The sequence below is a fragment of the Phyllostomus hastatus genome, unplaced genomic scaffold, assembly GCF_019186645.2.
Source record: "Phyllostomus hastatus isolate PE091 unplaced genomic scaffold, TTU_PhHast_1.1 phas_scaffold_585, whole genome shotgun sequence".
Classification (NCBI taxonomy): Eukaryota; Metazoa; Chordata; class Mammalia; order Chiroptera; family Phyllostomidae; genus Phyllostomus; species Phyllostomus hastatus.
Genome location: NW_025334037.1, coordinates 10,175,031 through 10,197,320, shown reverse-complemented (window position 1 = coordinate 10,197,320; position 22,290 = coordinate 10,175,031). Strand labels below are relative to the sequence as shown.

Below are 22,290 nucleotides of genomic sequence, written 5' to 3'. Positions count from 1 at the left end.
TCCAACTTAAAATTTTATTATTTTGGAATACATTTTTCCTGAAAGACAAATCTCGAGTCAGCATTAGATAGCTATTAAAGACAAGAAAACCTGTTAATCGTTAAACTTAAAAATAATCTTAAATCAAGCCTTAAAGTGCTTCTACCTTATGATATCCATTGCCTGGTAAAGGATTTCGGATTGATCAACTCCAAGAACCTTCTTCGCCCCAGCTTTAGCAGCAAACATAGAGAGAATTCCAGTTCCACAACCAACATCCAAAACTACCTGGTGTAATTTAAAAAAATATACATGTTATTGAAAAGGTCTAATATTTTAAAAACTTTACCAAGTAGGTAATTACATCTATTTGGGGAAACTGCAGATATCATTACAATAGGTTGTTTTAAATTCATAACAGTGTATTTGGCCATAGCCTGTTGCAATCAGATGCCACAACGTAAATTTAAGAGCTGTTTTATAAGAAATAAGCAACTTCCATAGACTTAATAGGAAAGTATTTTAATTTCCTGACTGTATGTATGTGCTAATTTAGGTTCAGTAATCCTAAATTTTAACAGAAATAAACATCTCAAGTTTGAATGGCAAGAACTAACTTAAACAGAATAACCTGATTCAATACAATTTTAAAAAATGGTTATAAAGGAATCATGGATATAGAACACCATCACATTCCCTCCACTTCCAAAATTAAACATTTGCCCTGGCTGGTTTGGTTCAGTTAATTCAGCATTGGCCTGTGAACCAAAAGGTCGCTGGTTCTATTCCCAGTCAGAGCACATGCCTGGGTTTGGGGCACCAGCTCCTTAGTTAGGGGCGTGCGAGAGGCAAATGATCGATGTATATCTCGCACATTGACATTTCTCTCCCTCCCTTTATCCCTCCCTTCCTCTCTCTTTGAAAATAAATAAAATCTTTTAAAAAATACAAAATTAAACATTCAGCTTGCTATAATAATATAGGTACAATAAAAACAAGTTGGCTTCTAAAATTCAGTAACTTGAGAATTTAAATTTTAAAAATGATATTATCATTGGTGAAAGTAATAAAAAAATTTTATGCATATATTGGGTTAGCCAAAAAGCCTGTTTAGTTTTCTTCTGTAAAATAAAAGACACATTTTTCATTTTCACCAATAACTTTATTGATCTGGGTATTTTCAGCATGTCGGCTACCTCGAGTGTGGTATAACGTTAATTGTTCTCAATTGATGTCAAGATTTGATTGCTGTCAACTTTAACTGGTCTACCCGTCCGTGGAGCATCGTCCAGTGAGAAACCTTTATCACAAAACTTTGCAAACCACTTTTGACACATTCGATCAGTCCAGTACCTTTTCTATATACTGTGTGTCTTTTTTTGTGTGTTTCAGTTGTGTTTTTACTTTTCTTGAAATAATAAAGCATAATATGCTGAAAATGCTGCATATCTTCTTCCTTTTTCTTTTTCTTTTTAAGATTCTATTTATTTATTTTTAGAGAGGGAAGGGAGGGAGATAGAGAGAAAGAGAGAAACATCAATGTGCGGTTGCTGGGGGTTATGGCCTGCAACCCAGGCATGTACCCTGGCTGGGAATCGAACCTGCGACACTTTGGTTCGCAGCCCGCACTCAATCCACTGAGCTACGCCAGCCAGGGCTTTCTTCCTCCTTTTTCAATATTAAAATGGCTACACAAAAATTCACCAGTTTTGATAAGTTTTTTTAAATCCACACTAATATGACAGCTGTCACAATACAATCTAACCAAATTGTTTCAAATAAAGTTAAAGACAACTAAATGCTACTAGAGCCATCTTATGGAAAAAACAAATGAACTTTTTGGCCAACCCAGTACAATGCAATATATGTTTTTCCTTTCCCTTTTCACAAATGAAAGCATATTTTACTCACTGTACTACACATTGCTTTATTTAAAAATAGAGATCTTTCCATATCAGTTTATAGATAGGATTGCATATCATGGCTATACCATAATCTACTGGTCCAGTTCTCTATCGAAGGGCATTTGAATAGTTTTTGAAATTTTACTATGACAATACTGTAAATAACCTCATATCTAACCCTATTCACACAGGAGTAAATCTACAGAATATATTCCTGGAAGTGAAAACACTGAAAATATTCTGTCTGAAAGTATATACATATTTATAACCCTTCTAGACATAACCAAACTACCCTTCTAGGCCAATTCTACTCAGGAAGTGTAAGTGCCAATTTCCTCATAGGTGAGACTAGCCCATGGAGCAGATAATCAAACTTTTGAATTTCTGTGAATCAGGCAAATGCAAAATAATGATATATCAGTCTAGTTTTAACACGCATCCCTATTATCATAGGTTTAACATCATTCCATATGTTGTAGAGCTGTCCTTAGTTCTTTTTTATGTGAACTAGCTACTTATATCCTTTTTCCTTGGACTAGTCCTTTTCTTATCAATTTTCTAATTAAATTTTTCTTACCAAATAAGAGTTCTCTGTAAATCAGGGAGACTGTAACTCTATAATATGACTTGCAATGTTTTTTTCTCAGCATATATTTGTCTTTTGTTTCTGCTTACATTGATTTTTGCTATGCAAAAATTTTTTCCTAACAGTCAAACTTATTAATCTTTTCTTTCATGGCATCTGGATTTAATCATAATTAGAATGACCTTGACCATATTCTCTCCTATTTCAGTCTTATACATTTCCCTCTAGTACATTTGGGGTTTCATTAATACAGTTTTCTTTCCTATCATGGCAGACACTAAGGGGCGTGGCTCCAAATTTACTTCTGTTCAGATGGCTAACCAATTGTCCCAACACATTATTTAAAAGCCTGTGTTTCCCCCACTGACTTGATATAGGACTGCTCTGGTCATAATGTTTGTGTCCTCCCTCCCCTCAAAATTTTGTATGTTGACATCCTAACCCCAAGGTGACAGTACTGGAAGCTGGGCCTTGAGGAGGTGATCACATCATGAGGACAGAGCCCTCAAAGATGGGATTAGCACTAACACCATCCAGGCTATAACCTTTTCACCCAAGTAGTCCACTGCTAGAAACTTACCTTATTATTGTACTCTCCTGCATATAAAAAGATTTTAATATTTTATATTTTATATGCAGCATTGTTTCTAATATAACAAATTAAAATAACTTATGGACATTCTTATATTGGATATATGAGGCATTAAAGAATGTTAATAAAGAATTCTCTCTAAGAAAAATTACTGAGTAATGAAAGCTTAGTACAATGGATATGTGTCATAAACTGCAATTAGAGTACATATTCTTTTGCAAGACTATCATACACACACACATATAATTTATATGTGTGTGTGTATATATATATATATATATATATATATATATATAATTCTTATTTAATCCTCACCTTGCAAATGAGGAAAGTGAGCTTCAGAGAGGGAAAGTAACAGGTCCAGAATCACGGAGCTAGTAATTTGCAAAACTAGCATTCAAACATAGGTCAACTGCTTCTAAAGCCTATTTTAAATTATATTTTTAATTGTACCAATGATTTATTACATCTAGCTCAGAATTAGGTGAGGAAATAAACTAAAAATGGATAGACTCAAGGGACTCAAGGAGGTACAAATCATAACAGAATAAACCAACACATAAAATCATAAAGAAACTGAATTTGCTTTTTCTAAAAAAAAGAAAAAAGTGTATTTTAACTATAGTTAATAATCAAAAGGCATAAAAAAGGCACCTTACTGTGAATTTCTTCAATGGACCACAAATTGAGATTAATTAAGAGTGGGTGATAACACAATTAAATGCTACTCAAAGTTAAATTTAATCTGAGAAACCATATGGCCTCCACAGGAGCTTTGCGAGTTGAAACAATATTGAGAAAGGAACGAAGAAAAGGGTGGCAGGGAAGGAGGGATGGACAGAGAGGGGAAGGAAAGGAGAAAGGAACACATTTTTACATATAGGCACCTTTGTGAAAAATAAATCTCTTCTTGCACTACATAGTATGATAATAGAAGCTGGTATTGATATAATAAAGTTTGTCTACCTAATGCAGACAAAAGCAAACAAAAACAATGGTAATAAAACTTAGGAAAGCATTATTTCATACATTTTAGAAAGAAATGTATATTTAAATAATCTTGTCAATATATTCTACAATTTTATGAACAGAAATTATATGACCTATATATAAATATAAAACAGTGTGACTTAAAATGTAGCTAATGGATCTCACCCTAATCACTCATTCTATTTCAGCATAATCGTGTTAAAAGTGAAGTGGCACAGGGTTAAGGGCACTAGACTAGAAGGAAAACCCCTCAGGTCCGTTCATTTTTAATGGCCTGTTTTAGGGCAAGTCAATTACCCTATTGGTTTCAAGTTTCCTCATGTGTAAAATGGAAATAAATACTTGCCTGTACCTAGTTACAGGAATACTGTATTGCAACAGTGAGACATGTTTGAAAGCAATCTATAGATTATCAAATACTATTTAAATATATGGTAGTATGTTTTCTAAATCTGTACCCATAGTAAAATAAACTATTCCAAGTCATTTAAAAATATAAAAGCTTGAGATTATTTAATATTTTTAATTAAAGAGAATTATATCCTGAATATACTTTAAGGAGTTAGAAATTGAAACATGTAATATTTTATATTATACTATATTTTTGAGAAACCATAAATGCCAAGCAAAGAACGAAACAATATAGCCCCAACTTACTAACAAGCCCTTTACTGACTTTAGCAGATTTAACACCTTCAGTAAGAGCAGTAAAGAGAATGTAAAATAATTATAAAGATTCTATGTTTTTCCACGGTCATGCATTTTGTCTGAAAATGTAAAATATAACATATACAACATTTCTATAATACTATTACAAAAAAAGAAAATAAGCAGAAGCTGACTGTGTATAAAGTTTATGAACCCAGTAAGACGTGCTCCATATACCAAGAAATATTCTAATTACTTAATTTCTCAGAATTAACATTATGATTACCCACACCTGTGCTGTTTCAGTATTTTTTAGATATTATAAGACAAAATCTATCCAGGAGCACAGTGGAAAGGAAACTTGTAACTTACTTTCACTTAAATTCTCATGTTATGAATATCAAAAAGCATTAAGAAAAGAGAACTCAAAAGACAATGATAGTGTTTTTATAATAACAAAAATCATAAAATTTTGAAGTACCTAGGAATACATTTAACCAAGGAGGTAAAAAAAACCCTGTACTCAGAAAACTATAGAACAGTGAAAAGGAAATTAAGGAAGATACAAATAAATGGGAGCATATACCATGTTCATGGATTGGAAGAAATAAACATCATTAAAATGTCCACACTATCCAAAGCAATCTATAGATTCAACACAATTCCTATTAAAATATCAATGGCATATTTTAGAGATATCTAAAACAAACATTTCAAAAATTTGTATGGAACCAAAAAAGACCCCGAAAAGCCTCAGCAATCTTGGGGAAGAACAACAAAGTAGGAGGGATCACAATACCTGATATCAGCTCTACTACAAGGCTACTGTAATCAAAACAGCTGGTAATGGCGTAAGAACAGACACAGATCACTGGAACAGAACAGAGAGCCCAGAAATAAACCCAAATCTTATGGTCAATTAATATTTGACAAAAAGGACATGAGCATGCAATGGAGTAAAATACCCTCTTTAATGAATGGTGTTGAGAGAACTGGATCGGTACATGCAGAAAAACAAAACTAGACCACCAACTTACACCATACACCAGAATAAACTCAAAATGGATAAACGACTGAAACATAAGTTGTGACACTGTAAGTCCTAAAGGAATACATAGGCAGGAAAATTTCAGATATCCCACAAAGCAATATATCCTAGGGCAAGGGAAATAAAGGAAAAAGCAAACTAATGGGACTAATTTGATGGGACTACATCAAATTAAAAAGCTTCTGCACAGCTAAAGAAACAATCATCAAAATGAAAAGGGAACCGACCATATGGGAGAACCTATATGCCAATCATACCTTGCAAAGGGGTTTGATCTTCAAAATATATAAAGAACTCATACAACTCAACACCAACTCTGTATCTATTATTCTGTTCTTGTTCTGCTTGTTTGCATAGTTTGTTATTTGAATCAATTATTGACAGTTGTGAATTTACTGCCATTTTAATGTTCATCATTTTGATCTTCTTCTTTTTCTTATGCAATTCCCTTCAGCACTTCATAAAATAATGGCTTGGTGATGGTGAACTCCTTTAGCTTTACCCTGTTTGGGAAGCACTTTATCTGCCCTTCAACTCTAAATGATAGCTTTGCTGGATAGAGTAATCTAGGTTGCAGGTCCTTGCTTTTCATCACTCTGAATACTTCTTGCCAGCCTCTTCTAGCCTGCAAAGCTTCTTCTGAGAAATCAGCTAATAGTCTTATGGACACTTTCCTAGAGATAATTGCCTGCTTTTCTCTAGATGCTTTTAAGATTCTCTCTTTATTTTAACCTTTGGCATTTCAATTATGTGTCTTGGTGTGTTCCTCTTTGGGTCAAACTTGTTAGGGATTCTCTGTGCTTCCTGGACTTGGATGTCTATTTCCTTTACCAAATTAGAGAAATTTTCTTTCATTATTTTTCCAAATAAGATTTCAATTTCTTGCTCTTTCTCTTCTCCTTCTGGCACCCCTATGATTTGAATGTTGGTATGTTTAAAGTTGTCCCAGAGGTTCCTAAGCCTACCCTCATTTTTTTTATTCTTTTTTCTTCCTACTGTTCTAATGCTTTTTCCTTCCTTGTGTTTCAATTGTTGATTTGATTCTCAGCTCCACCTTCTCCACTGTTGGTTCCCTGTAGATGCTTCTTTATTTCACTTAATGCAACCTTTATTTCTGTCTCATTATGGCGTTGAAGTACCCAATGAGTTCCTGGAACATCCTGATAACCAGTGTTTTGAACTGTACATCTGACAGATTGCTTATCTCCATTTCACTAACTTCTCTTTCTAGAGTTTTGTTCTGTTCTTTCATTTGAGCCATATTTGTTTGTCTCCTCATATTGGCAGCCTCCTTGTGTTTCTTTCTATGTATTAGGTAGAGCTGCTTTGATTTCTACTCTTAGCGCACCTGTTAAGTTGTATGGGGTGGAGCCTTAGGTTATCTGGAGGGTGGAGCAACCCACATCACTGCTCTGTTCTGTGTAGTCTGAGGTCTTGCAGTGGGGACAACCCACTGCCTGGCCTCTGGAGTTTTGCTCAGGAGGAAGCTGTCTCTCCACTCGAACTTCACTTTCTCCCCATATGCCCCTGGTGTTCTTCCAGCTGTTGCCCTGGTGCTGAATCCCAGAATGGGTGGGTGTGCGTGAGCCCTAAATCTGTTACAGGTCCTTTAACAGGAAGCCATTTCTTCTGCTGTTCCAACCCCCACTGGTCTTTACAGCCATAAGTCATGGGGACTTATCTTCCAGGTGCTAGGACCCTGGGCTGGGTGGTCTGAACTGGGGCCAGGATCCTTTGCTCCCAAGGTATCCCTTCCATTTTTTATCCACATGTGGATATGGGACTGCCTGTTCCCATCCTGCGCCTCTCTGTGCCACTTGTCATCTCCACACCTCTCCGCAACTCCACCCTTCCTACCCATCTGGATGAATATGGCTTCTTTAAATACTTGGTTATCAGACTTCCACACAGTTCAATTATCAATCCTGGGTGATGTTTGTTTTGTAGGGCAGCTGCATTTTTGGTTATAGTTGTACATGGATGCGAGGCATGATTACACCTACACCTCCATCTTGACTTAGAAGTCCTCCAAAGTAGTTTTTTAAAACATATATATTAAATAAAATATTTCTAACACTTGGGTGTAAATATACAAAGTATAAAAATTCTTAGTGTCTGCTGCAATAACATATAAAATGCATAAAAGACAGTGAAGTACAAAGAACCAATAAAATTAAGATTTAAAAACTGAAATCACTGTTTGCCTATAATAGAAATCAGCAAAAACAGACAGAGACCAACATAAACCTTTCATGATAGTTACTGCTTTGGCCAAAAGAGACAGGAACACCATATAAATTTCAGCTAAGTCACAAGTGAAACACTGTTAGGAAATAGGTATAGAAAATTAAAAGCCAATCTATGTTATACTCCAAACAATTTAAAAACTAGGAAGAGAGTTTTCAAAATATAAAGGTGCTTAGTCACTGCTGTAATATATGTAAAGCCCATGAAATAACCTTAGACAGGTTATCTTTTTTATATGGGGAAATGGAGGTAAAAGGGGAATTATAAAAACATGATATGTTGTCATATACATGTTCTTGAAGTGAAAACTATGAGGAAAAAAAATTCCCAAGCAAAGGTATGTAAGTAGCAGATGATGATGTTCCTGACTAAATCAGCGGACTAACTTCCAGTAAGGAGGAACAGACAGAAAACTTGAACTTTGAGAGGTAAGCTTGAGATGGAGGGAAGGAAAGAAGAAAAAAATTAAACAAATTCACAAGAGGAAAAACAAATTACACAAATTTCCAACAAAGACACACACAGTGTGTCAGCTCGTCTTTGAAATAACCAGATGCATTATGAAGACTAACTGTAAAATTCAAAGCACCTAATAAAGGAGTAGATAAATAAGGTCTTAAAAGCAAGCAGATAAAATAAATTCATTCTTACATTATTTGTCCCAATTTCTTAAAATTATTAATTTTTAACTAATTTACAAACTGGAATACTAATTAAAAGTGTGCTTTGGTATGGGGCTTATCTGATATATTTAAAATTTACAGGAATCATAGTAAATAAAAAATATGCTCTAACAGTATTATCTGGATTACCAAAGTTTAACTAAGGTATGTCACTGTAATTAATGATTCCAGTTTAAAGAAAATAATATATTGAAAGACAAGCAGTACTGATCAGCATTTCTGTTACCAGTATTCTGCACCACAGAACAGCATCATAAAAGTTTTCCATAAAATAAAGCCAGAAATACATTAATCAAATGCTATCACAATGATGACCCCAGAGAGGACTTCCACTGTCCAAGATCCACATGAAATGAACAATTAAATAGCCTATGCTACTCACCTTGTCTTTGAAGATATGCGGATTTTGGTATATAAAATCTCGGTAACTTTCTGTTCGTATTTTGTCCTATGGTGGAAAGAGAAGACGTTGTATTTACAGAATAATCCACACTAATAAAAAATGTTTTAGAAAGTTATTTGCTATTTTATCACACATTGCTAGTTTCCATAGGTATTTTTTGCCTGAAAAACCAAGCTTAATTTTGTTTTCTTAATAGAAAACTGTAAGAACAGAAATAGCAACACCACACACTAAAAGTTTCAGAACATCACTGAAAGTCAAATAAAATGTTATTTAAAATGTACACATTTTTGTCTTGACATGCAATATCGTATGGCTTCAACTGATAGTTCAAGATGATATAAGATGAACAGGATACTTTGCTCCTTTAAATAGGGCCTGGAATCTAGCGCCTGTCTCCCTGTATTAGAGTTACATTAAAATACTGGAGATAAAAACAAAACAGGCAAATGTAAACTTACAGTTACATATGAAAAATGAAGCTTAAATTGTTTTTCTAAGAAAGTTCCTTGTCAGTACAAGATTTATAATCTTGTTGTGTTTCTAGAAATGTCTATAGAACCCTGGCTGGCGTAGCTCAGTGGATTGAGCGCGGGCTGGGAACCAAAGTGTCCCAGGTTCGATTCCCAGCCAGGGTACATTCCTGGGTTGCAGGCCATAACCCCCAGCAACCACACATTGATGTTTCTCTCTCTCTCTCTATCTCCCTCCTTTCCCTCTCTAAAAATAAATAAATAAAATAAAATAAAAAATAAAAAAAAAAGAAATGTCTATAGAAGTAAATGATGCTTAAAAGCCTGTAAGCCTCAAAGTAAATCATCAGAGACCTGCCACCCACATTATGAGGCCTCCCCACTCTGGAGTCTCACATGACCTGTGACCAAGGCAGGCACTGAATGCCAGCACTGATGTTGGTTCACGGACAGAGCTGATGCTGTTTTGCATCACTGTGGCTGAGACAGGTAAGTACAGCAAAGTAAGCAGCAAAGGGCTCTGTTGTCAAGTGAGTAAAATGTGTATGACAAAAACATCTCAGACTGGGAATTCTAGTTTAGGGTTTCACACTATATAAAAAAAAAGTTACACCAAATACAATATAAAATGTATACAATCCATATACCCTCCCAAAAAACGTTTTCCTGCCTACACAGGGATTTTTAAAAAATTTTTAAAGGAAGCATCAAATTAAAAGACAAATTGTTCTACTTAATTGTTAGATCTAAATAGGGGAAATTTCATGCTTTCTGATGGAATTATTATTAATGGCTTTACAAACAAAATTTTAAATCAGGTTTACTAAATCCCTGAGCCCTGGCTGCTGTGGCTCAGTGGACTGAGTGCCAGCCTGCGAACCAAAGGGTCGCTGGTTCAATGCCCAGTCAGGGCACATGCCTGGGTTGTGGGCCAGGCCCTCACTTGAGGGTGTGGGAGAGGTAACCACACACTGATGTTTCTCTCTCTCTGTTCCCATCCCTCTAAAAATAAATAAATAAAATCTTGAAAAAAATAAAGAGAAATTTGAGAACCAATAAAATAACTTCTCAACCTTTAAAAAAAGCAAAATCTTTCCCTGAAAGATTTTAAGAATTACTTTTTAAAAATGTAATGTTTACATTAAGTTTACACATATTAACTAATTTTAAAACTTAAAATACACAGCATTTCATACACTTTTATACTCTTCTTATACCATAACCAGTGATTTTTGCTGACACAATAAAACCTACACGGGGTGAACATTAGTCAGGGAGGCAGTCACTTGGAAAGCTCTCACCAATCACACTGCTTCACCGCTGCTCCGACTCAATCATCAGCATCCCAACTCCTGTCCCAAGTTCACGCACTGCTGCCCCACTCAACTACCACCCTTCATCCAGGCCCCTCTGTATGTCCCTGTGTCTTTGTTCACATGCTCGCCCCGGTGCAGCAAAATCCAAAGTACACTTAACAGAGAGCCTTAGAGTGGTTTCAACTTAATAACTGAATTTTTGAAAGAAAACTCCACTAGATAAGAAAATGCAAGCAAATAAAAGACTAGCCCTCATAACCACTTCTAAAAACTTATCCTAACAAAACTAACACTTTAATACAAAATAAGGTAATAAGCAGAAATTTAAAAATTGTATTTTGCACCAGCCTATTACACCAAGAAAAACAAACAAAAAAAGAATAAAATTGGAGCTCCAATAATAAAAAGCAAGATAATCTTCTAAGACTGGTAAAGTATCATGAAATCATTCCTATGAATATAAAAAATTTTAGGACTAAAGACAACAGGAAAGTTATATACTATAAATTTTACATATAAAAATGACATTATGTTTTAAATGTACAGGCTCATGAAAATGAACAGAATGCTTGAGTCAGCTGCAATACAATGAGAAGAATGTAATAAAGAAAAATTATTTAATGGTTCTATGATCCGTGATAAATGTTCACCAGAATGAACAATGTTCTTGGAAAAAAAGAAAAGAGAGAGTGATACATCTCAGATTTACAACATTAGTCAACAATGATGCTTCTTCAGAATGACAAAGTGGCAAAGGATTTTGAAAGTTCATGTTATCCATCCCTCTATTAACTGTATCTCTGGAATTCAAAAAAAAAATCATCTGAACTCCAGTAAATAAGGTCATAAACTACCTTTATTTATAAATATAATCCTAACATGTCAAAACAATGCCATTGAAATATCTGAGACTAAGCAACAAAAAAGTACAAATAATTCCATAAAAGAAAGGTTAATTCTAAACACAAAAATAAGTCCTATGTATAAGGTTTCTCAATTTAAATTATTTATAAGATCAGGTGAGATTCTAACAGCAGCAGAAACATGAACAGACTATGTGCTAAGAAATGTTTTTGATAAGAAACAGAAGAAATATGTAAGGCATATTTCATATTCATCTGTAGTATATAACTTAGCGAAATATAAAATGGACAAACAACTCCTTTTGAATGGAATATATCCATATTTCCTATGAACACTTAAGTCATCTTCAAGGAAAAATAATCACATTACATAACAGCTAAGGGAAACTAAGGCATGGAGAATTATATTAATAAAGATTCTTAGAATGATTCTCTAAAGAAGAAAAGATTCAGGCTGGAACTTAAATCTCTGTGTACTGGGTACATCAAAAAGACTTAAACATATATGATCAGGTGTGAGGATCTTTTACTTATTGCTACATGGCTACAAGTATCCAGGACAGAGTATTGCAAGTAAGTGCTCAATGTGAACTTCCCTGAAGAGTGTGCTGAAGACATTCACATGCGTCTCAACCTTACCTTTCTGAAAAATGCAACATGATTTCTATATCAAAGACATTAAAGGTTCTTGGCATTAATATTGATGGGTGATTTAAAATGAAAAATGTGGGCTTAGATTAACTCCTTCAAAGAAAATATTCTAGACACAATAAAATTAATTCAATTTTGATGAAAAACCTAAGTAAGTCCATTTATTTTAAACAATTTCACTCTGGACTTAATGTATTACTTGTAACTGTTATTTGTAATGTTATGCCATCACCCAAGTGACAACACAAAGCACAACTGTGACGCGTCATTAGTGAAAAAATGGCACGGCACTGCTTTAAAAGGCCTTAGGTAATTTCAATTGCTATTAATCAGCAAACCTTCACTCTTTGGTTCTACAAAACTGAATAAACAAAACATAAACATGTAATTAATCCCCAGGTTATTTTCAATGCTTCTGTTTCAGGGGAACATAGTCCTGCAGCTTCCATAAAATAAAACATTCTTTTGAGGAAGGATTTAGGAGGGAATTTTTTGTTTGTTGGTTTCAGGAAAAGGTAGTGGCATCTAAAATTCACGAATAAACATTTAAAATTTTCAGTAATTTTTTAATTCTAATATGTTTTACTCTAGTTAAGAGAATTACAGGTTTACAGAATTAAAAAATTGTATCTTGCTGTTTTACAATCTACAATGTAACACATGATAAAATGTATAACTGCCAGATATAACTAGAAATCTACTTGTATTTTATATAGACATTACTATTACAATTAAAGCCAACCAAACTTAAATACCTCATTTAACCAATTCAGAAAATTCCTCCATATGTCAATGTTTCAAATGTAAAAAAGTTATGTCATAACAATTGAGAATTATTTATAGTAAAATTCTGTACCAAACTGAAGTCAGTATAGCTATTAAAACACTAAGTTAATCACTTCCTTTGTACTTTTAAAGACAAATATATAATTTATTAGTTCCTATTTAACAGTTATTCTTGAGAAGACTAAAATCGTCAGCAATTTTTTTTGCCTATGTTCTATTTAAAACAAAAGTGATGCCATAATAGCTTAATATTAATGATCTTAAACAGAATTTAAATAACTTTGATGCTTCTGTAATCTTTTCAACCCAAGATGAGCTATCAAGCACCGGAGATTTAAAAAGCAGTTATCAAAAAAAAAAAAAAAAAGAGCAGTTCTACAGCATATGTATTAAGAACCTGTTTAATTAAATTTTTCCTTTAGTATGGATTTGGTGCATTTATGCTCTTCTCTAACCTTTAGCATTTCTTCATGTATCCCATAATGCCCATATGAGCTGAAGTAAACACCATCCTCATCCTCCTGGAGGTCTGCAATGGCAGTAGAAGATGCCGATCCAGTTTTGACATCTGCGTTCATCACGAAATCCTGAGCAAATTGTCTGTAATCAATTTGAAATACACCCTTGAGACAAGTTTATTAGACCATGAAAAAAGGAAAGGCTAGAGGTTGAGGAAGAGGAAGGGGGCGGGTGTGGAGTGTGATGAGCCTTCTAAAGCACCTTCTATCTTAAGCAACTGAAAGCTCCCCCTGCTGGATCTTAAGCGATGGCATACTCAAACCCAGTTGTAAGCATTCCTTCTGCAAACCGTGCAAGCACTGCCAACAGCAGATTATTGCTGTTTACATCTTTCAACTGGATAAAATAAGCACATTACCTTTATTCAACTTTATTATTCTTAATATTTCGAAACCTTATTTTAGTAGCTGAATCAATGCAATACTGTATTTCAGCTCTTTATTCTTTAAAACCTATTATCTCATCAAAGTGTTATATGGGCAGAAAGTAGACCCAAACTGAGATTTACATATACGAACACCACCCACACCAGCTCTAAAACCTACTTCGCTCTTCGATCACAACATATTGAAATCTGTAAGGTACGCATGGAGAGAAGTACAAAGACACAGACAGTACAGTTGTCGGTGGTTACTGGGCTACCCAGCATATAATCTCAGAAACAGGTAAAGGGAACTACAATCAACTATACTATCCTTTCTGCTGAACACTCTGGCAAACTAACAAATGGGCACTGACAAACCCAATAGGTAAAGCTAGAGGACTACTTGGTAGAAATGCAGAATCTCAGGCCCTACTCCAGAACTCCTGAATGAGAATCTACAGTTTAACAAGGTCCCCAGGTGATTTACATACACATTGAACTCTGAGAAGTACTAAGCCAGTATAATGCTAAATCACTCACTGGAAAAAAACATCCTATGTATCTGGTTTCCTGATTAAATACTGTACCATAATTACATTTTGATTCTTTAAAAACAAAAATTTTAAGCCTGTATTTCACCCAAACCTAAACATCTTAATCCCACCAGTTAAAGCCCTAGAAGAAAAGTAAAATGGAGAAATCTACTAGAAACAAGGTAATTCAAAGACAGTATCAAAGAATGAAAACACTTAGTAACTCCCCAGAACAATTAACATTAGTATAAAATTATAAAGTATATGAGAAGAGTTAAAACTACAGAATTTTATGCTAACCAATGTCCACAATGTATTAACAATATTGTTGCATATCTTTAATGTACTAAAATTAAATATCTACTTTGTACTTTCAAGTATATGAAATGTTTTACCACATTTTGCCTTACTACTAGTGGCATTATTTTTTAGGTCTAAACAATTAATTTTCTGTAAGAATGACAAATTACTTCATTCTGTGCAGATCCTCACGTGCTCTAGCTAATGCGGCTTCAGCAGACAGTGCCCTGGACTCCATGTGCTTCAGTTTCTCGACAACAGAGGTGTTTTCACTGAGTCCATTGGGGAATGAGAATGGGACTGACACTGGTTCGTAAAGATCTTCTACATCTAAAGAAATAAATGGACATTAGCAGGCCATCTTATAACAACGAAGGACATATAAATAAGCTGGGGATAAATACAAGGTGTGGCAGAAGCAGGTTTACAGTTGTGAGAATGCAAAACACAATGTATTCTTGTATTATTTTTCATACCAACAACTGTAAACCCAGTTTTTCCCCACCTTGCTTATACTAACTGCCTATTAGGCAGCCAACTAAAAAAATGGTAAAAATACTTTAAATGAAGTAAATATGACGTTCAAATTACCTTAATTTGAATTTAAAGAGCATGCTATTAGTCTAAGTTTTTCATTACTTGGCTAAATTAAACACATATGTAAGCATTAATTATACTGAACCAAACCCAGGAAGAAACAAAAAAGTGGAAGGAAAAAACCCTTATACTTACTGATCACCAGCTATCTTTCAAATACATGCATTACATCTCAGGTCATCCTCAAAACAAACCTAAGATGTACATAATTATCCCTATGTTAAGGCATGGGGAAAATAAATTTCAGAAAAATTAAGTGACTAGCCCAAAAGTATACAGCCAAATAATGAAGAAACTAAGATTCAAACTCAGGCCTGCGTGAATCACTTGGTTGTAGCAGTGTTGGCCAGATTTCTCCACCGAAAATATCTCCTTTGTAGTAAATGCTTCCTGGGGAAGATACTTTGAACTATGCAAATCATGTTCCACCTTAAATCTCTGTCTACTAGTACCCCTTAAAACTGTCAAGGTCATGAAAAACAAGGAAAGCCAGGAAAACTGTCATAGCCAAGAAGGGCTTGAGGAGATAGGACAACTAAATGTATTATGGTATCCTAGAGATCTTGGAACAGAAAGGGGAGAGTAGGGAAAAACTAATGAAATTTGAACAAATGAAATGAAGTTTACTTACTTTTTTTAAAGTATAGTATAATATTTGAAACATAATCCACAAAGGGTGTTGTTCACTTACCAAATTGAAGTAAAAGATCATCTTCTAATACTGGCTTTAAATACTCTTCTTTTTCCCAAGGCACTGGGTTGTATATGGAATTCATATACTCAACTGTAGGATTCTGGATGTAAAATTAATCGCATGTTTTTTTCACAGCATATAATCACAAAATCTCCCTAGCAAAAACTAGGAAAATTAAACAGAAAGGAAATCATGTCTATATTACACAAAATCTCTATTTAAGAAGTTTATGTTCAACTATCATTTCATTAACTAGATTGGATGGTTTCAATGCACAATTTTGTATTGTTTGGATATGGAAGAAGTGACAATAAAAACATTTGAATAAAACAGAAAAAAGAATAAAATATTTGAACCATAGAAAAAAGAGAACCACCACAGTACTTGAAATCACACCAGAAATTGTTTTTGGTGTTGCAGAAATACTATCAGTATTTGCCATCATCTGACTTTGAATTACTTTTTTTATCTAACACTGATTCATCTCTTAGATGCAGTTAAAAATGACACATTAAGCATGGTGTGTAAGCATATACTTGGTAGCATATATTGTGGCATGTCCTGATGTCCATGATTCCAATATGAGGACTGACAAATTTAAAGAGGTTCCATGTATCATAGTTCCTTGTATTCTTTTAATCACCATTGGTTGTGGCAATTCTTTAGTTTCAAAAAAATTGTAAACTAAGCGACCAACTTACCTTAAGTCTAATAAAATTTATCAGTTTAATGTATCCATAAAATTCAAGCCCTGAGGGGGGAAAAAGACAATTCACATATTTAAACATGAGCTTTCTTTAACTGACCTGCTCTCTAGAGGCTTTTCTGAGAGACACTAAAATATTTCTGTCCTCTAAACTACAGCTTAAAATATTTTTAATTTCTTATTAAGAACTAGAAACAGTAACTTTGATACTTCTAATATTTTAATTGAGAAACGGCCAGCATAGATGACAATTTTCTAATTGTTTTTCTTACATTTCTAAAATACGGGAAATTAATTTTTAGAATTCTCCTCATTTCTAAGAACAATACATCAGGAAAATTAGGTCACAGACTTTGCCAAGTATTGGGCAGTTAATATTAGACTTGAAAGTTTCTTCATCCCCAATTTTTATGGTTCCTACCAAATTATAATCTTGCCAGGAGACAGAGTATACAAAGTATACACTAGCTTTAATATAAAATTAAATGATGCAAATTGAAAGACAATGAGGCTTGTTATTTGGTTCTCATATCTTTCCAGAAATGAGGTGGCATTTAAATCAAGGGAAAACAGCATATCCAAACGTTTATTATTTTTCCTGAGAAATGTTGTTATGAGGAACATAACGGCATACAAAACCTTTTATGTTCATAATAGCACACAAAAACCCGTTTTTGGTAAGAGAAAAAAATACAAAATTATATTCAAAGTATGATTCCAATTCAGTTTAAAAATGCACATTAAAAACATGAAAAAAGTCCACTGACATGAAGTCATCCATGCCTTATAAAAGATGTTGTACCTGAATTTATTGTTTATTAACATATTATATCACATGCTTATATAATCCCCTTTCCAGCTGTTAGTAAAATATAGGGGCCTAAAAAACAATTCTATATTTAGTTAATGTTAGTGGAATAGTGCAGGTCTCCTATATCCATTTAAAGAAGTGGAAGGCTTTAGTTGTAAACTAGGTATGTTTAAATAACAAATTTCAAAAGAATCATCATTTATTTTGCTTACCACCTTAATTTCATCAATCCTTTTTCTGTACTTTTTTACCAAACTCCTTATAAAATTCAACCTTGTATGCCTTGAAGTTCACACTGTGTTTTCACCGGGTAAGTTGTCTTTTTTCCTAATGTCCCACCTCTTCTTCCAAGTTCACCTGTATGCTTGTTCTCCCTAATTCTAATATGATAAAAATGCAATCCCATGCCAAGGTTTTTCCTTTTTAATTGTCAATACAATTTTAAATACAGAGTCTTATCTAGAAGAATAACATTTAATCTTTCCTCAAAGGCCCCTGTTAAAGATCAGTTGTTGCTGTATGTTTCACTGTACTGAACTTGTTTAAAAATGCAAAGTCTGGAAAAATGTAAAGTTGAAACTTAACCCTGGCTGGCGTAGCTCAGTGGATTGAGCCCAGGCTGCGAACCAAAGTGTTGCAGGTTCGATTCCCAGTCAGGGTACATGCCTGGATTGCAGGCCATGACCCCCAGCAACCACACATTGATGTTTCTCTCTCTCTCTCTTTCTCCCTCCCTTCCCTCTCTAAAAATAAATAAATAAAATCTTTTAAAAAAAGAAAGAGAAACTTAAATTTTACAACTAAAATTTTCCTATTCTAAAAAATACTCACCATGTTTATGGACCATGGTATCAATATTAAATTGATGCTCAGACTTACAGTGGGAAAAAGTTTCTTCAGCAGAGGTAAATAACCTGAAAAACCAAGGCACAGCTTCATGAGAAAGTCCCCAAGAAGTCTACATATTGATCTCTTGTTAAATATGCATCTCCCCCACTCTGCTAGTTTCTAGTTTTATTTCCAATTAAGAGGAAACAAACATATCTGCAGATGTCAAGGACTCAGAACTTCTAAATGGAATTTACTTCTGAGTTCCATTTTATTAAACCAACTACCGATTAAATGTCAAAAGTAATTTACTTGTCCATTAATAGCATGGAAATGTATCAAAACAATTTTAAGAAAGAACTCCCTTTGACAGATCCTGCTTCTGTCAAGCTATGAAAATTCCCTGTGTAAGATTCTTTTCTCCTCTAAGTGTCAACTCTGCTTTTGGAGACTGTGAACTGGCAAAGCTCAAACTGCTTTCAGAAGTACAACATCAAACCTAATTTTACAGCTGGCATAGTCCTACAGCGCCCTTATTTCAAAAGGGATCTTGTAGTGTTCCTATAGGACTTGCACGACAGACACTGTGAGGACCAAGCCTCTTCAGTGTGTGACCCACAAAACTGAAGGACACAAAATAGGAATACACAGCAAAGAAGCTGCATGCCTCTTTTATATGCCCAGCACATACGCAGCAGTTAGCTTGCAACACACATTTACCAAGATAGGTCAGTTTTGCAGTACTGATGCAGCCTATCACAATGACGTACATCCTGACGTTCAACAAATTTGACGATCGAGTATGAGTAGACATTCTACACCCACCCAAAGGAGGCTACATGTGAGGACAATGACGAATCAGGAGGAGCTAAAATACCACCAACCAGCACTAGGCCCAGATTTAAGAGAAACTGGAAAATATTTATTAAAGGAACCCTAGCCCATGCCAACCAGGCTTCTTTCATGCCCACGTGCCAGGGCAGCAGCCAAAGTCAACCAACGCTTGTTGAGGTGAAGAGGTAGAATTTTAAGTGGAAAGAACAGGGATTTGGATATGACAAATCACAGCTTTGTGACCTTGAAAAGGTATTGGTATTGCAGTCTCTTTTAACCTAAGTGAAACAGCATCAATTCCTTCCTCTTTGATACATGGGGAGCCCTACCCTCAGAAAGGTAATTCTTTAAATGGGTCAAATGTAGTATTACACCTGAGAAGCTCTCTACTTGACAGAGAATTATGGAGTGGCAAAGCTGAGAGGGTCCTGAGAGATTTTTTAGTTCAGTGACTCGGAAACTTGGTATTCATTACGATTGCCTGAGATAGTGCCTTTATAAACGATTCCTAGACCCCAATCGTGACTTAGAAGGACTGTGGTGCAGAGTTCAGCATCTGTATTTTATTTTTTAAGCGTCTCAGTTGACAAAGGTGCACAACTGGATTTAGGAACCACAGGTCCAGTCCAAAACCCTACTATTTTACACACGGGGAAACTGAGGCCTGTCGAAGACAACCTGGCTGCAGCTCATGGCTACTCTCCCTATACCACTCAGGGTCTTCAACAAGGCCCACTCCAGACCACTGGCTGGAGAATTCGAAGGCAGGCCACTCTGACTCCAGACGAGCAGACCACACAGTCGCACGCGGCCCGGCCCCCTGGGCTGAAGCCTGGCGCAGAGTTGGACGAACCTGTCACAGAACAGGCAGGGAGTCTGCTGCTTGTCGTGGGGGAGCTCGGCATCGTCTTCATCCTCCCAGGCGGCCTCGTCCCCGCTGTCTGACAGATCTGGTAGGTCCTCCTCATCCAACAAAGCGCTTCGGCCGCCTAGCACACGCAAACGATCAGATCCGCTCCGCACGCCAGTGCGAACCCAGCGCTCGAGGAGGGTGGGGAAAAGGCTTTCCACTGCTGAAGGGCGCTGCCCGCGTCCCACTCCCCAGCGGCCCTCCCCAGCACCTCCCCCACCCTCCCTGCAAGGCCCTACCGCCCGGGTTCCGGGTCCCTGAGTGCGCACGGGGAGGAAGGGGTCTTTCACCGGCCCGCGCCGGCGAGGCCTGGGGGCTGGGAGAGCCGAGTGCTGAGGGTCGGGGATACCCACCGGTAGCGCCCGACGCTAACGAGCACATGGTTGTGTAGCCCAGAGAGCCCGGCGTGCAGGGGGCGGGGACCTGGCTGAGAAGTGCGCGCGAACGCCGTGAAACTCTGGTGACCGGGACTCGGGAGCGAGCGCGAGCGAGCGCGCAGCAGGATAGGAGATTTGGGGAACTGCACGGGCACTAGAAACGCGAGAACGCGCGCGCTAGCTCGCGAGCGCTTCCGGTCTTCAGGCCCCATGCTGGTCACGTGATCGGGTGGGCGGGGCAAGAAGCCGGACTTTGCATCCTCCTCTAGCCGCAGGGTTGACGCAGTGCGAGTCGGCTAATCCTTGAGAGGTCTGAGCGTCTGAGGCTTGGGCACGTGTTTTGCTTTGTCGTCCGGCTTCCTAAGGTAGTGGGAGGTCCTGGCCTCTAGCCCTGTGCCCGGAGGTGGAGAGACGTTGCCGAGATTTTGCAGTCGGTACCACGCCCTTGAAGCTTTCCCTCATTCTGGGTTCGAGGAGGGACACCCGCCGCTGCGCCCTCTGGTGGCGGCGGAGGCAGAACGCAGGCAGGACGCGGGGATTTCTCTGGTTCCTGGGCTCCCTGATCCCCCTTGGGTAAAGCTGGGGAGAGGGAACTGCAGGAACCAGTGTGAGTGTACTAAAAACTACCTGGGGCCAAAAGTCTGTGGGGTTTTTTTAAGGATTTGAGTCTTTAAGCAAGGGAGTGATACTGTCGGATGGGTACAGGGGTGTCCAACCTTTTGGCGTCTCTGGGGCACACATTCAGTACATAAACAGGAAAACTGATGAGCAGCAAAAAAAAGTTTTAAGTAGAGTTATGGTTTTGTGTTGGGCTGCATTCATAGCCATCCTGGGCCTCGTGGGGCCCACGGGCTGCAGGTTGGACACCCCTGGAACTCAAGAACATTTTGGCTGCTGTGTGGGAAAAACACAAACCTTCCCGTGCATCATATCTTTCTTCCTTTCCCAGTATTAGTCAAACCATAGATTGCTTTGTTACAAGGGCGTGGGCAGCGGTAATTTCAGTAGGTAATGTCCCAAACTCGAATTCCAGAGGCTAGCCTGCTCTTGACACAGGTTTATAAAATTAAATTGGCTACCATGGCCTACCAGGCTCTACATAATCCTGCCTAATGTTCTATCTCAACTCGACCTTTCACCTTGGGCCCCCAACCTCCAGCCTTTTATTTGGACTCGTCATTTTTCCACCTCCAGACCTTTTCAAAGAATACTCTGCAAATGGGTAGGTACTACTGGTCTTGGCAGAAAGTTCCTCTGACCACTGTTTCTAAAGTAGGTACCACTGTCATTCCAGCAGCCTCCTGTTCGTTCCAGTCGTAGCACCTACCATTTGCTTGTTTCTCTGTGTGTGTGTGTTTGTAACTGTTTGCAAGGATAATACATGGCCTAACTCATAATAGGTAATCAAAAAATATGCTGAATGAAACAGAAGCCTTGAATTCATGCTAAACTCTTCTTAATGTCCCTTTACTGTAAACTCCAAGAGGACAGAATCCATCAACTATTAGTTTTGAAGCCCCTTGTATTGTAGGACACTGCCTATGTGCCCCATGGCACCAAGCCGCCATTTAATGAGCTGAATGAATTCGAGGCCTTTCAGTACCAAGAATCATACAACTTTTTCCTTTATCCTTCCAACAAAACTCTC

The 22,290-nt window shown here is 36.7% G+C and overlaps 1 protein-coding gene across 2 annotated transcripts in view; it reads right to left on the bottom strand.

Moving 5' to 3' along the window:
- Positions 1-20,839, bottom strand: part of PRMT3 (protein arginine methyltransferase 3) — a 106,791-nt gene extending 85,952 nt beyond the window's left edge. The window contains exons 1-9 of one of the 2 annotated variants that reach the window (XM_045825642.1): positions 20,619-20,839; positions 20,209-20,344; positions 18,525-18,607; positions 16,878-16,927; positions 16,174-16,276; positions 15,056-15,215; positions 13,625-13,769; positions 9,060-9,125; positions 146-267 (exon numbers count right to left, since the gene is read on the bottom strand). In XM_045825642.1, coding sequence (XP_045681598.1) covers positions 146-267; positions 9,060-9,125; positions 13,625-13,769; positions 15,056-15,215; positions 16,174-16,276; positions 16,878-16,927; positions 18,525-18,607; positions 20,209-20,344; positions 20,619-20,646 — 893 coding nt within the window. In that variant the 5' untranslated portion in view covers positions 20,647-20,839. The remainder of the gene's footprint in view (positions 1-145; positions 268-9,059; positions 9,126-13,624; positions 13,770-15,055; positions 15,216-16,173; positions 16,277-16,877; positions 16,928-18,524; positions 18,608-20,208; positions 20,345-20,618) is intronic. The other variant, XM_045825641.1, reaches the window with a different exon arrangement.
- Positions 20,840-22,290: the final 1,451 nt, after the last annotated feature.